Below are 15,899 nucleotides of genomic sequence, written 5' to 3' on the forward strand. Positions count from 1 at the left end.
AAGCATATATGCTGTTTTCACAGCCTTCCACCAATTATGAATTTTTGTGTTATCTAAAAGTAGTTGTACTGTCTAAAAATGGCAAAACACTTAAGTTGGAAAAGAGGAAAATCAGTATGGCAATTATGAGGCAGGATACCTCTGGCGATGCTTTCAGGATACGTGGCCTCCTTTATATTTTCACTTCCACAGCCCCACCCCCCACAAGTATCCATGGTATATTTGGTGAAGGAAATGCCTCTATTAGTACTTCTTTTGTCTGAAACAGACACATGTTCGTTATAAAGCTTATGAAAGTGTTTGGAAGCCCTTGCAGGTAAGGGCGTGCTATCTTTGTACAGTAACTATGTTTCTTTGTACAGAAACAATGAAACCAAGCCCTGGTGGGATTCTTTAAGGGCTACCATAGTAAAGGCTAATAGGAAGGAAGTGAAGGAAAGAAAGGACTGGACAACAGAAAGAGGTAATGATCTCTTTCAGTGACAGTGAAGCAGTACTGGAAGATTTAATTCAATTGGGGAGTGATGTGAGTTGTCGATTGGCTCAAGAAAATCTGTTTGGATTAGATAGGACCAAGTACAGTTGTCAAAAGCCACCTTGGTTAGAAAGTGGAGAAGGAGAAACAATCTGGTAGATAGAGAGCCAGAAGGGCAAAGGGTGTTTGAAGGTGAGAAGAGCAGGAAGATGAGAAGTCAGGGCAAAAACCCAAGGTGGTGGAGCAAATAAAGAAATTGCAGTGGTTCCTTCTGGTAGTGACAGGAGCGGAATAAAAGAAACAGTCGAGGAAAGACAGGAATATCATGCTAGGTGGGATGTGGGTGGTACAGATTGTCATGGCAGTGTGAAAAAGTGATTCCAAATTATAAAATAGGGCAAGAATTAATTGGAAAAGATAGGTAAGCATTGTGTAGATGGATGGTGACTTTTTTCTTGCAGGATCCAGATGCTCCTATAAGACAGAAACTGCCACTTGATGATTTGGATCGAGAAGATGATGCAAGGTTATTGAAGTATCTCTTCACTCTTATCAGAGCAGGAATGACAGATGAGGTAAGCCGCAGAAAGTTGTAGTATGTTCTTGGATAACTAATTTAACTTATAAGCTGATGAAAAGCTGTGGACTAAAATGTTTGTTTATATTTGGCTTGTAGTGATTTAATTTCCACTTTTTTATCAATACTGACAGTGATGGACTGCTAAATTATTATTTTAGTAAAATCATGCATTTAGTTAAGTAATTTTAGGTATAGCATAGATGTTATGGAAAAAACATTGTATCTTTTGAGTTTTTGGTTTTTTTAATGGTAACTTTTTTACTGCAGTGCTTGATAGTAAGTATTGCCAGACAAACACACAGAATGTTTCAAAGACCTTCCTAATTGCATCTCTAATAATCAGTGGATTATCACACAGGCTTCCTTCTAGATATGTTAGTGAAGTGCATTTGCAATTTTAACTGCAGAGAGGTTTGTTGTATGCTTTCCTTAGAAACAGCATTAAACTAAGCAAACTTTACTTGCTGTGCTCCTCTTAATGTTCTCTTGGGTATGTGATCTGAGTGAAGTTGAGAGAAAGTCAGGCCTGGTTTTATCATCTGTCTTAAACCGCGGCAATGGCACATTTGAAGGTGTGTCCCAGGACTGAGAACTGGGGGGCAGGGCACAAGCTCCATAGGCTAGTACTGCCGCGAGAAGGAACGTAGTCATTTACAGTAGTTACTATTATTAGTTAAAATAACTTTGCTTGCTTGCTTTCTGCCTTTTGCTTTCTTACCTTTATTGTTTGGCAGGGTCTTCAGCAGTGAAAACTCTGTTAGACTTTATCTGAGTATTCTAGAAAGCCCACTACTATCCTCCATTAACTCTTTGACTGTAAGTCTGCTTGTTCCCCTACCTTAGAGAGAATGTATGATGTGTATACTTTGCATTAATATTAGCTGAGTAATGTCCAGGCAATTTGGATTGTGTTCTGAAAAACAATTCCCAGTTGTGAAGTGGCTTTCATGATTTAATCATGTAAATACTTCTATTGGAGTGTTGTCTGATGGCCTCAGCTGGAAACTAATTCCTTTATACTCTCCTCTATGTATATCTATAAAGACATTTGAATAATGGGGAGAGAAAAAAGAACTTGAGATTATTGTGTGCAAGACCTTAAGCTTAGGAATATGGTTACTTGCTAGTATTGTGTTCCACTGTGGTGCACATCTGTTCATTTTCTGATAGTAAGGGTATGAGCATGTTGTTGCAGGGTAATATGAATATAAGCTTGCAGTATCAGTCTTGATAAGCGTGAAGTGGGTTACATTTCATTACTGAAAGTATAAATTAAAATACTTCGAGTTTACCCTGAGTTAAGGATCAACCTCTGTTCATTTACTGTACAATAGGTAATAAACAATGGGTAAAGCTAGAACAACTTGCTCGTCTGTTCTTTAAATTTACTGTTTGTCACCATTCCCAAAATACCTGAATGTCTGCAGCCCTCCAGTATGAAAAGAACAGAATTTGGCTAAGCAAACCAAGACTGCATATTGCAGTTTCTCTCGCTGTTCGTACTGTTTTGCCATTCCTGGAACAGTACCAGTCGGACTAATTAGATAATCTTTAGCTGACTTGTTTGTTTGGTGTAGGGTTGGAAGAGCTGTAGGCCAGCTGCTTTTGCACAGTTTCTGTTCTACTTTCCATGCTATTCAAAATAACTTTGAATTAAACCTGTTTGTGGTAGTGCATAGACTACTGAATATCACTATAGGAGAGGTGGGATTGTTATTTTTAGAAGCGTGTGAGGGGTTTGCAAGGATAAGTCAACTGGAAAAGTAGATGACTGCGTGAAGAGATGGATTATACATCTGAGCAGCACAACATGTTAAACTAAGCTTACCAGAAGAATGCATAACAGCTGATTTAGCTGGCAAATATGAGACTACTGTATTTCTCACATTGCCATAAATGCTGACTGAAAAACTGTTTATTGAAAAAAATGCTGGTGGCATTTTATTTACTTTGAAATCTTTCAGTTATTTTGAGTTTAGGGTTCTTTGCTTATTTTTCGCACAATAGAATGGACACAAATTTAATCTCCTAATAATGTTCACATTTTTAAAGGAGAAGCTAGTGCCTTTCCAACCCTGAAGTCTGTTGCTGAGAAAATCCCTTCCTTTTCAGGCACAGCGCTTATGCAAACGGTGTGGTCAGGCCTGGAGAGCTGCAACTTTGGAAGGATGGAAATTGTACCATGATCCTAACATAAATGGAGGTATCTGCTTCAAAATGCATTTGAGACAAATGTGAAAATAGAGCAGAGGGCTTTCTCTTAATATCTGTCTGTGGCAAAGAGAAATAGCTCTTTCTTTTCATCTTCACAGACATGGCAAAATATTTTATATACTATAGTACTATAGTGCTATTACTATTACTATAGTACTATAGTACTATTTTAGATACTATAGTATCTAAAATATTTTGCCATGTCTGTTGAACATATAAAAACTCATATGAAATTACTTTAGTTGCAGGTATGAGTTCACTGAATCCACTTAACATTTCATTTTGAAAATGAGGCATGATCAGTATGAAATCTTAGGATTCTGGGCACCTAATATTTCAGTGTGTATTTGCTCTGCATCTGAGTTGTGTCACCTAGCAAACCTTTTGTTGCTTTATAGAGTCAAAGTTGGACTCTATATCCAATTCCACAAAGTTATAGTAAAGACTAGAGTTCAGCAAGTGTAAATGTAAGAAAAAGATATGATTTTAAAATACTGTTTAAATTAGGTTTCTCCTTAGTTCTGGAGTTGCTTGCACATGGTCCTGTTTATAACACAGAACTTTGCTTCTGTTTTATCTCAGGACACTGCAGGATTTAGGAAAGAATTTAAGTTCGTGTCCAAGTGGTCTGCATAGCTGGGTCTGGAAGGCGTAATGCTCTCCTATTTTTCAAATCCTCATATCCTGTTATTTTTATCTGCGTGCTTCAGCAGTGTCCTAGCCTTGCTTTGGATGTCCCTGCCTAGCCTGCTGCCATGTGGGGTTTGACGCCTGCCCTTGTGCAGATGCATGCAGAATCACAGCACTGAAGCAGTGGCATTTTTTAGGAATTTGTATTCCTTAAGCGATAAAAATTCCTTTTCTCCTTAACTTTGTATTTTCCAAATGTAAATATTGTAGGTACATTTTGGTCAAAAACATTCTTTTCTTTGAAGCTAAAAAGCAGCTAAGCTTTCAAAATAGTCTGATTTTAAGATATGCATTTATCAGAGTTCCCAGAAAAGCCACTTTGCAGGCCAGTCGAAATCATCAAAATGCTTTGGGAAGAGTTCCATAGGGATTGAAAAAGGGATAATAGTAGAAAACGGGCTTTATCTTCTTAACGGTTTCTCTTTTTTGTTGTTTTGGTTTTGGGTTGATTTTTTTTCCTAATAGCTTCTCTTTCTTTTTGTTTTTGTTTTTTTTTAATTATCCTTTGCATGTAGGAAAAGAACTGGAACCTGTTCAAGGGAATCCATACCGGTGCATTTGGAAAATAAGTTGTTGGCGAATGGCTGAAGAGGTAAGATAATGCTGATTTGCTTGATATAACATATAAACTCAAACTTTTCTGAACTGTAACATGACTTTAAGTAAACCTCCTCCTACAGGATTTGCAATTAATGTTTCCAAGAGGACTTCTGAAATAATGTATTTATATCTTGTAGTGAGAAATCTACATAATCAACACCAATTTTTCAGACTTAGGAAATATCTGGCTATTTTTTTTGGTTGAAAGTGAAAGTGCTGACATTGACTTTGACTTTCATCTTCACCTAATTGAATGGGAAAGTAAAACGTTGCCTTCTTTCCTGGTCGATACAAATTTTTCCAGGCAGTTACAAGGGGATACCAGAGAAGGGGAAGCCACTTGCTGTTCTTATTTTGGCTCCCGATGTGACTTGTGATTTTCCAGCTTTTCTTGGAAACTGTTAGATGGAACAATCTCTAATAAAATGTAAAGCGATTAGAAAACTTCTATGCTTTGTAATTACAAGTTATTTTTTTTTTACTGTTTATTTTAGGAGCAGTTTAATAGATACGAGAGAGCGATCTATGCAGCACTCAGTGGAAACCTCAAACAGGTATGTCAAGCCTCCTAGTTAAGTGGTGTTGGGTAGTTATGCATGTGTTTTTCTGATACGTAACAGCGATTTCATCAGAAATACTGCAATTACTGTTTATTGTGTTTTTAAAGATGTAGTAAACAGAATGTTATCAAGTATTGCTGCTTTAGAAGACCTGTTCTTTGTAGGATTTATGTGCCTTAATTAAATATATGATAGACTTAGTATTATTTCTGCTGACTTTCAGTGCAAACAGTTCTAATTTGGTTTAGTTCTTTCTAGTTTAGTATAATTTAATAGCTTGCATAGTCACATTCCTGCTCTGCACAGTGTTCTTAATAGATGAGTTGGTGCATGCAAAGATTATTCTGTACCTGAATTTCATTAACAACAGGTTTTACATTCTGGACAATGCTCACTTAAATATATAAGTACTTCTCTCTTTTTATTAGTTTTAATCCTCCAGATATTGTTGTGCTCTCCTGCTCTGAACTAGGTTTTTTTTATTTTTTTTTTTTACTATTTTTAAGAACAATGAAGAACATTGCAGACTAACATGAGAGTGTCCTTGCTATTATAGTAGTCAGTGGGAAGCTCCGACGTAAGGAGTTTGATTTCCCGCTTTCCCCCCGCCATCTTGGTATGGTGATTCAGAAAATAAAAAAAGGGAAATAGTGAATGTCTTCAGGTTTTATTCATTGTCATTTAAAATTAGTTCTTTTGACAGGAAAAAAAAGCATTGTGAAATTATATAGACTTATAGAACAGAAGATACTTACCTTCTTGTGACAGAGTAAAGTGACATGTAATGAAATTAAATTCCAGTAAAATTCAGTAAATTACTGTAGGAGAGAAGTGTTACATGAAACACAGTGTTTTCTCTGGAACTTGTCCCAGAGTTTCACTGCTGAAAGAGCCTTGCAAGATACAAGAACTGAATATAAAATTATTGGATTGGTTGTGCTCAGGCAGGTGAGTGCTCTCAAGAGTGGTGCTGCCTCTGGAAATAGGATAGGATGATTTCTATTGACTGCCATTGATATAAAATAATCAAGCAACTGGAGCATTAGTCAGTGAAAGGATTTTTTTTTTGTATCCTGCTTTAATGAAAGAAAGGCTGCTGTTCAGGATGGTTATTAATCTGCTTTGGTGCCTGGAAACTTGATCCTGAATTACAGTTGCTCTGTTCAGATTTTGATAGTTCTCAATCTCTTAATTTTTCCTCTGTTTTTTTAATATGTAGCTTCTTCCAGTTTGTGATACTTGGGAAGATACTGTTTGGGCGTATTTCAGGGTCATGGTGGACACTCTTGTTGAGCAGGAAATACGAACTTCATTAATTACTGCAGAAGAGGTGGAAGAGCTCCCTAGAGAATATTTAGAAACCAGGTAAGTTTTAAGTAACGTTACGCTCCTACACTCGACAAAGAATCCTGTATGATCTGTTTGAATATTGAAGGTAACTTTTTTGCCTTTTCTTTCCTGCTTTGAAGCTGGACTTCAGAAAAAGTTTTTGAAGAACTTCAGGCGACAGACAAAAAGGTAAACATTAATTACAGTGGTTCTCCTCACTGTTTACCATTTTTAGCTATCCACTGGGTTCTACAAAATGCTCAAATATGCAAAGCAACTGATTTTGTTTAGGTTTTCTACCTCTGTAATATGTAATTACTAAATTCAAATAGATTTTTCTGTATGCTGCCACCTTTTTGATGGTGAAAAGATACAGGTTTTGGCTTGTCCTGTATCTGCCAAACTAGCTGGGTGTGCTAAAGAAACAGCTGACTGTCAAGTGTTGCCAGACATAGAAAGCAGACAGAGTAAATTAACTACTTAAAACGTTGATAAAATGTGTAAAGACTGATAACGTATCATTTTGTTTATAGGAGATTTCCATTTTCTTTATAGGAGGTTTGTGTGCATATATTGAAACAGGCCTTTCAAAATTTAAAGCAATATTTGCTTAAACAGGCTGTGTTTGTTACTTTTCACACCCAGAATAGTTATTTCATTTAAGATGGAATCTATAACTTCCATGTTAATTTTGCGAAGATTAAATTGAAACTACGCTTACTTTTATTTGATAGAATGGACATATAGAATTATCATACTGCTAAGACAAAGCCATGTTGAAAGGCAGCTTACAGATTGATACAGTCAGCACAGATACACCCGTCTGCCTTTGCCTTTCTAGTGAAATCCTCACTATATAGCAACATATCAGGTGCATCTGAATTGCATTTCATGTATTTGTTCCTCTACCAAAATAAAAAAAAAAAATCTATTCCTCCTCAAGTGAGTTTCACGGCTTTTTTCTTTAAGGTTTTACACACATTGTTGCTTGTTCAGTGACTGTAGAACCTATGCTCTGTAACATCCTTATTTATCTATTCTCCACTTCAGAGCAAAAAGCCCTTAGTCTTGGATCTCTTCCATGAAGGTATCAGCTCCACAGATCTATATTCTGGTTCTTTCTCTCAGTTTGTCAATAACCTTGTAATCTGACATTGAGAAAGCCAGTACGTTTTCTTCTGCTCTTTATGCAGAATACTTTTTGAAATAGGATAGTTTTTTTTTCCCTAGGGAACCTTTTCTTTCTTTGCGAGTTTGCTTTCTTTACGCTATAAGATTTTATTCAAAGTTTGAACTTTCTTTTTCTCTCCCCAGAGGGTTATAGAGGAGAATCAAGAACACTATCATGTGATTCAGAAATTCATTATACTGGGAGATGTGGATGGTGAGATTTTCTCTAACTGATTTTTAAATGTCAACTGACTACATTATTTCTAGTGACCTTTCAAGAAACTTGTATGTGAATGGATTTTAGAAGTACTCAGAAGGCAAACTCCACCAAAAAGCTAAGGTGCTTCTGTAATTAAGAACTGCAGGGGGGTTCTGCAGTTTGACATAAAAGGTAGTTTCCAAGGGAGTCATGGAATTGTGTAACTGCATCAGAATGTGAGGCTATTGCCATAGCTTTTCCTGAGAAATTACAAAACGTATATATTTCTGTGAATACTTAAGCCAAACAACTAAATCTTTCCAAAACCGTTGCTGTTCTGTTTTGTTGGGCTTATGAGACTAAACTACATTTATTGAATAAATGTGTAACTTTGAAATATTTCTTAGGTGTTTTTTTTCTCCCTGATACGGCTAATATCAACATTTCCTTGGTGGCTGTAGGTTTGATGGAAGAATTCAGCAGATGGCTTTCCAAAGACAGAAGTGTGCTCCCAGGACACCTTCTTCGTTTCATGACACATCTTATTCTGTTTTTCCGCACTTTGGGTCTGCAGACGAAGGTAAGTTCACTTGTGTTTGATTTGTTGTCATCGCAATAGCTAGTCTTTGAAGCAGAAATGCTTGTGTGTGAATATGTTAACTACATACAATGATGGTATGTTACTACCAGGCTGATTGGGAGCTGCATGCTTAAACACTGTGTTTGCTGACGTTGGAGCCTAAGTAGAACAGTTAAAATTAGAAAAGAGCATCCTCCTCCCCTCTGGTTCAATTATTTTTTTGAGCATGATGGATTCAGCTCATAAGCCCTTTATTAAGAAGGACCTGACTCAAACTTCAGTATTTAGGCTTATTCATAGCAGCCGAGATGCTAAGACTATATCCTGATTTTACACACAGTTTTGGAATTGTACCTGTTGCTCTAAACTCAGAGATATTTTTTCTTGAGGTAATTGTCGCTAGCTGAAACTTGCATGTTTTCTCAAAATACGTACTAAGTATAGAATAGTTTGGGTTGGGAGGGACCTTAAAGATCATCCAGTTCCAACCCCCCTGCCATGGGCAGGGACACCTCCCACTGGATCAGGCTGCCCAAGGCCCCATCCAACCTGGCCTTGAACACCTCCAGGGATGGGGCACCTACAGCTTCCCTGGGCAACCTGTGCCAGTGCCTCAGCACTCTTATAGTGAAGAAATTCCTCCTTATGTCCAGTCTAAATCTGCCCCTCTCCAGTTTATACCCATTGCCCCTTGTCCTATCACTCCATGCCCTTGTAAACAGTCCCTCCCCAGCTTTCTTGTAGCCCCTTCAGAGACTGGAAGGTCGCCATAAGGCCTGTCAGCTGCCTGGCCTATTTATGCTAGATATGCAGATGGGTTTGGAGGCAATCACAAATAATTAGAAACTCTCCTTTTGTACTATTTTAAAATTTAGAATCATTTATATATCATGTTAAGTTTATGAATGTAACCTATTTTGGCAAAAGACAAAATGTGTGTTTTCATTAGATGATTTAAATAGAGCTCTGTGTTGCGTTTTTCATGCCTCTAATTACTGCTTTGTTCCCTTGTTGGGACTTAATTTTGAAGTCATTTAACATTTAGCTGATTAAGAGGAACTTTTTTTTGTGTGTGTATGTATGTACGTACACATTGTCTAGCCAGACTCAAAATTTGATATACTAAGTCTTTAAGCTAAAGTATGGCAGAGGTAGTCATTAGCATGTGTTTAACAGAAGGGATAAAAAAAGGTGCAGTTCTGCACATAAATTCCATTATGGGATTGTGAGCAACTGTTGGTTATTGCCTCTGCAATTTTAGAGTAGGTGAATTTACTGGAAGATTACTCAACGAACCCTCAGTAGACCTCGGAGGGAAGAGACAGTTGTGCAAGTTTTTACAACGTTCCTAATTTGATGTTTGAGTACAAGTCATATCAGTATATGCTTAGATGAAAATCTCTAATTTCATTTACACATATCAAACTAAAATGATAGTTCTTCACATTAACAGACACTTGAGTCTTAGCTAAGCAGTCTCAGATGCTTGGACTATACTTCGGTTGTTTATTATAGGTTATTACAGATGAGCCAAGTGATATTTATACCCTGTTCATGGGAACATTAGAATTTTTTGACACACACCAGTGCATGTAGCACACTGTGGTAATCATCTGCCTGACAGTTTATTTAGTAGCAAAAATTACCTGGAAAATGTAAAGATTTGAAAAAATTGAAAGATTTGAAAAACAATTAGAAAAATAACTTTCCAGTTAGACCGAAACCCTTATTATCCAATTGCTGAAACAGAAAATCCTTGGAACACTAAACCCTTGAATCAGAAGATGTAATCATTCTCTCAGAAAAACAATTGTTCCTGTTGGGCCTATCCAAATGCGTAGATTACTGAAGCAGGAAAAAGCAAATAACCCTGTGTCTGTGTACTAGCAGTAGTCTGTAAACTATCTTTTTCTCCTACGTTATCTAATTTAAAATTGAATTTATATTTGTTTGCAATAAGGGAGAAGTTTCTGTCGAAGTCCTGAAGACCTACATCCAGGTAAGCTTTCAAAAATATACTTTGCTTTCTCTAATGTAATTTAGACATAAAGGAGGAAGAAAAGGAGACTTAAAGTTACAGGATAGAAAGAGCTATGACACAGTTAATGCTTTCTTCTCAAGTGATACATGGACACTTGCCTGATATGCAAAGCTTGTCAGCAATGCTTAAAAAAGACAGTTTTATTGATCCTTGTTTAGAAGCCAAGAAGTGGAGTCTTCCTATATCAGGACAAAATAATCAGAAACTTGTTACACGTTTATGTTTGTTTACACAGGGGAATATATTACATTTTTCTAAATATTTCCTTCTTCTGCAGCGGATAGTAGCTGAGAAGCACACAGATTTAATAGCATATTATGTTAGCCACTTGCCGCCAGAGCTAGCTGTTGCTCAGTACGCTTTATTTCTCGAAGATGTTACTGAAAGTGATCAACGCCACCACTGCCTTCAGTTGGCAAAAGATGCAGGTGAGTTATGCTAATGTTTGAATTTCATTTTTTATCGTGGATTATTTGGTCTTTCAGTAGCTTCTAATGTAAGACGTAGCTATGAAAACGGTATTGTTTCCTTCCTGTGTCTCTTCGTTTTTCAATTAAATAAAATCAGTTTGTTGATCACCTCTTCAAGTAGAGGTATTCTGTGGATTTTAACCTGGAATTGCAGTTCTTTTTCTGAATTAAGCTAAATACCACTTTTGGTTCTGGGTTATGTCCAAACACAGCAGGAAGTAAATGCTGTCTGTCTGTCTTAAGTATGTTCTGAAGCTTGACGTGATTGTATTATTTCAGAAAACTGATTATAAAAACGTACCTGTTTGTGGATTTAGGAAGGTTAAGTATCTTAAATTTTTGTCCTATTTATAGTGCTTTTTCTTAGCCATGGTCAGGTGCTTGCACTAATTGTAATGTTCATTCCAGAATCTTCATTCCAGTCCTATACATCAGACTAAATGGGGCTACAGAAAAGCAATACACTGTCCTTTGTTTGACAATGCCTTGGTGTCACTCAAATTCACAAAAATATATTTACTGTGAGCTTCACTATCTAACTTTTCTTTGGTCATTTTTTTAGTCATTTTCTTTTAAAAGCATGGCTATGGTTTCAAAAATAAAACTTACTACTTCAACATCTGTAAAAGGACTATTCTGAGCTTTTCCTGATTACAGTCATGTCAAATCAGATAGTCTTGCTTGTCCAAATTGTGGGAATTGGTGGCCTTAGCAAATATATATTTACATGCTGGTCCCCAGACTGAAAAGCTTGTTAGTTGCCATATTCTTTTTCCCATGTTTGATGTTTTCTGTTATCTCAACTATCATTCTTCTGAAATACCTGCAATAACTTATGTATCTCAAGAACTTATAATTTAGTCTGATGCTGCGAGTGTGAGCAGACCAGTAAGAATTACTATAAGTAAGGAATAAGCTCAACAACCAGACTCTGAATTTAATTTTGTGCAAGTCTGACTTCGTGATCACTTTTCTCTCTTAACATAGGTCTGGATGTTGCAACCATAACAAAAACTGTTGTTGAAAACATCCGCAAGAAGGATGCAAGTGAATTCAGTCACCATGATCAAATGCTAGATACAGGCACAACGGAGGTTGGTACTTCATAGGGCAGATACTCCAATTTGTTATCAACTATGGACTCCTTTACCATATATATATATATGATCCATATTTCTCTTTCAACGATGGTGGAAATTGCCTTGAAAAGGCCTGTGAAGGCTGTGCGATCAAGTGAGGGGTTGAACTGTGTGAGTTCATAACTTCTGTTTCTAAATCTCCCATGGTGTATTCATATTAAAGTGAGGAAGACGCATGGTAGGTCATAGAAATTTTGAGAGCTGATGCTCATCCATTGGTTGGAATATCTTGGGAATATTTGGAAATGGTTTTTTGGATCATTCTAGACTGCAGAAATTGTTTTCTAAGCTTTTGATACTGAAGGTGTGAAGAAACCTATCGTTATTAGTGTGTCATAATGCTATCCAAAGATCTCCAGAAACTTGTGTCTTTCATTGGTGGGATTTAATATATTTGATATCACCTGTGTGCTGGAAATGTTACCAAATCTAATAAATATGTTGTTTTTTACAGGCAGATCGGCTGAAAATAGATGTAATTGACTGGCTCGTATTTGATCCTGCACAGAGGGCAGAAGCACTTAAGCAAAGCAATGCAATCATGAGGAAGTTCTTGGGTACTAAACTTCACTGATATTGTAGACCTTTTAAATGTTTTTGTTCTCATTGGCTCTTGGCACTGTATTTGATAAAACTTTGAATCTAGACTATTAAGAAGCATGGGTTTGTCAGTTTATAGTGAAGTATGGAAATTGCAAAGCTGTTGATACTCAGTTCACATTCTCGTAGCGTCCAAGAAACATGAAGCTGCAAAAGATGTGTTTGTGAAGATCCCCCAAGACTCTATAGCAGAAATATATAACCAGTGGGAAGAGCAGGGAATGGATGCTCCGCTTCCAGCTGAAGATGACAATGCTATACGGGAAAATTTATGCATTCGGGCATATTTGGTGAGTTTCAAATGTGCTGGATTCCAAATTATTAGTCACAAATAATGGTGACTTTGCCTTCATGGTGAAACTTTAAGCTTTGTCCATTTGATTTAACTTCTGACTCCTGGATACACTCCAGGTGAAAGTTTATATAATAGTGAGGTTCTTGTTATACTTAAAAATAACTTTGCTTTTGTGCATTTAATGACGTTCTCCTAATTATGTAAGTGAGTCAAAATGATGAAAACACTGTTTCCAAAACAATCCAGGAAGCCCATGATACCTTCAACGAATGGTTCAAACATATGAACACAACTCCACAGAAGCCCTCCTTGTTGCCACACGCAAGTTTCACTGAAAAAGTGGCCCATGAACATAAAGAAAAGAAGTATGAGGTAGGCAAAAGTTCAAGTTATTTATCATGAGCATTTACATTCTTGCTTAGGAGGCAGTCTTAGTTTAATGAAGTAGAGTAGAAATCTGCTAATTCTTGTGGCTTAAAAACTCTATTAAAAATTATCCTGTTTTTATGTTGAAAGAGGGAGTATGAGATAGAATAGCAATGCCACTGCACAATGAATTCTGATGCTTTTTTTCTTATATGACTCAGCTTTGCATATAATATCGTAAAATGCAATGGTAAATATTCATTGTAATGTGTTGATTGTCAGTGCTATTACTAGTCCGAGTACTTGATTTTGATATTAACTCTTCCCTGGAAATGAAGGAGGAAGGCTATCTTGTGTTCTTTCATTTGCCATGTTTTCCCTAAAAGATGCTGCAGTTCTGTTTGTTTTGTTCGAAGTTGGTTTTGTGTGCCTGGCCAGTATGAATAAACTGTCTTCGGTTAATATGAGCATTTGTTGTATAAGCATGGAAGAATAAGTTGTTAAAAATTATCTTCCTTGAGTGGCTTCGACTGCTTTTTGAACAACCTGTCTGACCCTCTGGGCAGGGAATTAAGCAAGGGTGGAAATAGCTGTTAGCAGCAGGCTTTTAGGTTTTGGCAGCTGGCAGAAGATTGTAATTCAAATTAGAGCTGTGCTGGTTATTGCATGCTAGATGAAGGGTCTGTGTTAAAGTAGCCTTGGAAATAACCCTATTCTGTAGTATTTTATTTTTTGTTTCTTTGACAGATGGACTACAGTATTTGGAAAGGCCTCCTGGATGCTCTCACAGCTGATGTGAAAGAGAAAATATACAACGTGTTGCTGTTTGTTGATGGAGGATGGATGGTTGATGTTAGAGAGGTAAAATGAATTTTTATATCATGGTGTAGACTGTGAAGCATAGATTATACCCAGCTGTACCTCTGCCATCTTTAGTTTGATGTTACTCTCTTTACTGTGTTATAATTCCCTCTGGCCCATCCATGACCACTTACAGATTGCTTCCCCTTCAGTTACCATATAAATTGGATCAGGCTGGTTAGGGCAATTTTTTGCATCTGATACTACTGATGATGTGGTTAAGCTGAGCTGACTTTGAAAGGTAAATGTTCATAATACTGATATGTTATTTTGCTCTGGTAAGGATGCCAATAATGACCCTGAACGAACGCACCAGATGATTTTGCTGCGAAAGCTGTGTCTGCCCATGATGTGCTTTTTACTGCACACGGTGTTGCATAGCACGGGGCAGTATCAGGAGTGCCTGCGACTGGCTGACATGGTTGCATCTGAGCGACACAAGCTTTATACGGTGAGTTACTGAGAGCTGGAGACAGCTTAGCTTCCATTTAAAAGCTCTGTGTGTTGACTGTGGAAAAAGAGGGAGGAAGATGCTGTATGTTCCCTAATATCATAAGTTTCTTCATCTCTTCCCATTCACCAGAATATTAAAGGTTTTCCGTGTATGCTGACTTAAGAAATCAAAGAGTTAACTTTGAAACACTGAAGATGATGCCAATGTTTCGACCAGCAGTTCCTCTGAGTCACTACTTGGTGACTGTGCGCTTACTAATTTTGGGGTGGAGGCTATTGAATTTTATTAAGTTGAACCATGGAATTGTAATTGATTTTTTTATTATTACATTTCAGAGCTTTGTATGAGCAGGTTTTGTTTAGGAGCACTTGGTTTACCTGACCTTCTCTCCCTCCAAAAACCAGAAAAACAACCCCAAAAAACTTTGCCACAGCACTCTCTCCCCCCAAAAAACAACCAGGATTAGATATCTGAAAAGAAATGTCAAGGCTAAGAAAAATAGTGTGATGTATTCATAGAATGGTTTTGGTTGGGAGGGACTTTAAAGATCATCCAGCTCCAATTCCCCTGCCATGGGCAGGGACACCTTCCACTGCATCAGGCTGCCCAATCTCGTCTTGAACACCTCCAGGGATGGGGCACCCACAGCTTCCCTAGGTAACCTGTGCCAGTGCCTCACCAGCCTCATTGGGAAGAAATTCCTCCTTCTGTCTAGTCTAAATCTGCCCATCTCCAGTTTATAGCCATTGCCCCTTGTCCTATCACTATAAGCCTTTGTAAACAGTCCCTCCCCAGCTTTTCTGTAGCCCCTTCAGGGACTGGAAGGTCGCTATGAGGTCTCCGCCGAGCCTTCTCTTCTCCAGGCTGAACCCCAACTCTCTCAGCCTGTCCGCATAGCAGGGGTGCTCCAGCTCTCTGATCATCCTTGTGTCCCTCCTCTGGATCCATTCCAACAGCTCCATATCCATATGTTGAGGATTCCAGAACTGGACACGATACTCCAGATGAGGTCTCACGAGAGAGGAATAGCATTGCGTTAAAGTCTCTGCCAGCAATAACAGGAACATTAAATTTGTCTGTGAAACAATAGCCTTTGTAGTAGCTGCAGAGCTATTGTTAGACTATCTTCAGGTCTGGGATACTGCTATGAGCTTGCAGTGCTTTAAGTGCCATTCTGAAATGCATGGTGTTCACAACTGTCTTAAGCAGAAAGAAGGAAAAAGAGGGGGAGAAAAAAGGAAAAAAATATAGTAACTTCATTAATCCCCATTTCTAT

General features: G+C 37.5%; 1 protein-coding gene across 1 annotated transcript in view; it reads left to right on the plus strand.

Annotated features, from left to right (window-relative positions):
* The window catches only part of NUP107 (nucleoporin 107), a 30,723-nt gene that overhangs the window by 14,458 nt on the left and 366 nt on the right, over nt 1–15,899 (plus strand). Inside the window, exons 12-27 of the mRNA XM_054052673.1 lie at nt 937–1,050; nt 3,168–3,258; nt 4,475–4,551; nt 5,054–5,113; nt 6,339–6,484; nt 6,589–6,637; nt 7,763–7,832; nt 8,279–8,397; nt 10,358–10,396; nt 10,716–10,866; nt 11,896–12,002; nt 12,502–12,604; nt 12,777–12,937; nt 13,189–13,314; nt 14,056–14,169; nt 14,453–14,620. Coding sequence (XP_053908648.1) covers nt 937–1,050; nt 3,168–3,258; nt 4,475–4,551; nt 5,054–5,113; nt 6,339–6,484; nt 6,589–6,637; nt 7,763–7,832; nt 8,279–8,397; nt 10,358–10,396; nt 10,716–10,866; nt 11,896–12,002; nt 12,502–12,604; nt 12,777–12,937; nt 13,189–13,314; nt 14,056–14,169; nt 14,453–14,620 — 1,695 coding nt within the window. The remainder of the gene's footprint in view (nt 1–936; nt 1,051–3,167; nt 3,259–4,474; nt 4,552–5,053; nt 5,114–6,338; nt 6,485–6,588; nt 6,638–7,762; nt 7,833–8,278; nt 8,398–10,357; nt 10,397–10,715; nt 10,867–11,895; nt 12,003–12,501; nt 12,605–12,776; nt 12,938–13,188; nt 13,315–14,055; nt 14,170–14,452; nt 14,621–15,899) is intronic.

The sequence above is a fragment of the Cuculus canorus genome, chromosome 1 (assembly GCF_017976375.1).
Source record: "Cuculus canorus isolate bCucCan1 chromosome 1, bCucCan1.pri, whole genome shotgun sequence".
NCBI lineage: Eukaryota > Metazoa > Chordata > Aves > Cuculiformes > Cuculidae > Cuculus > Cuculus canorus.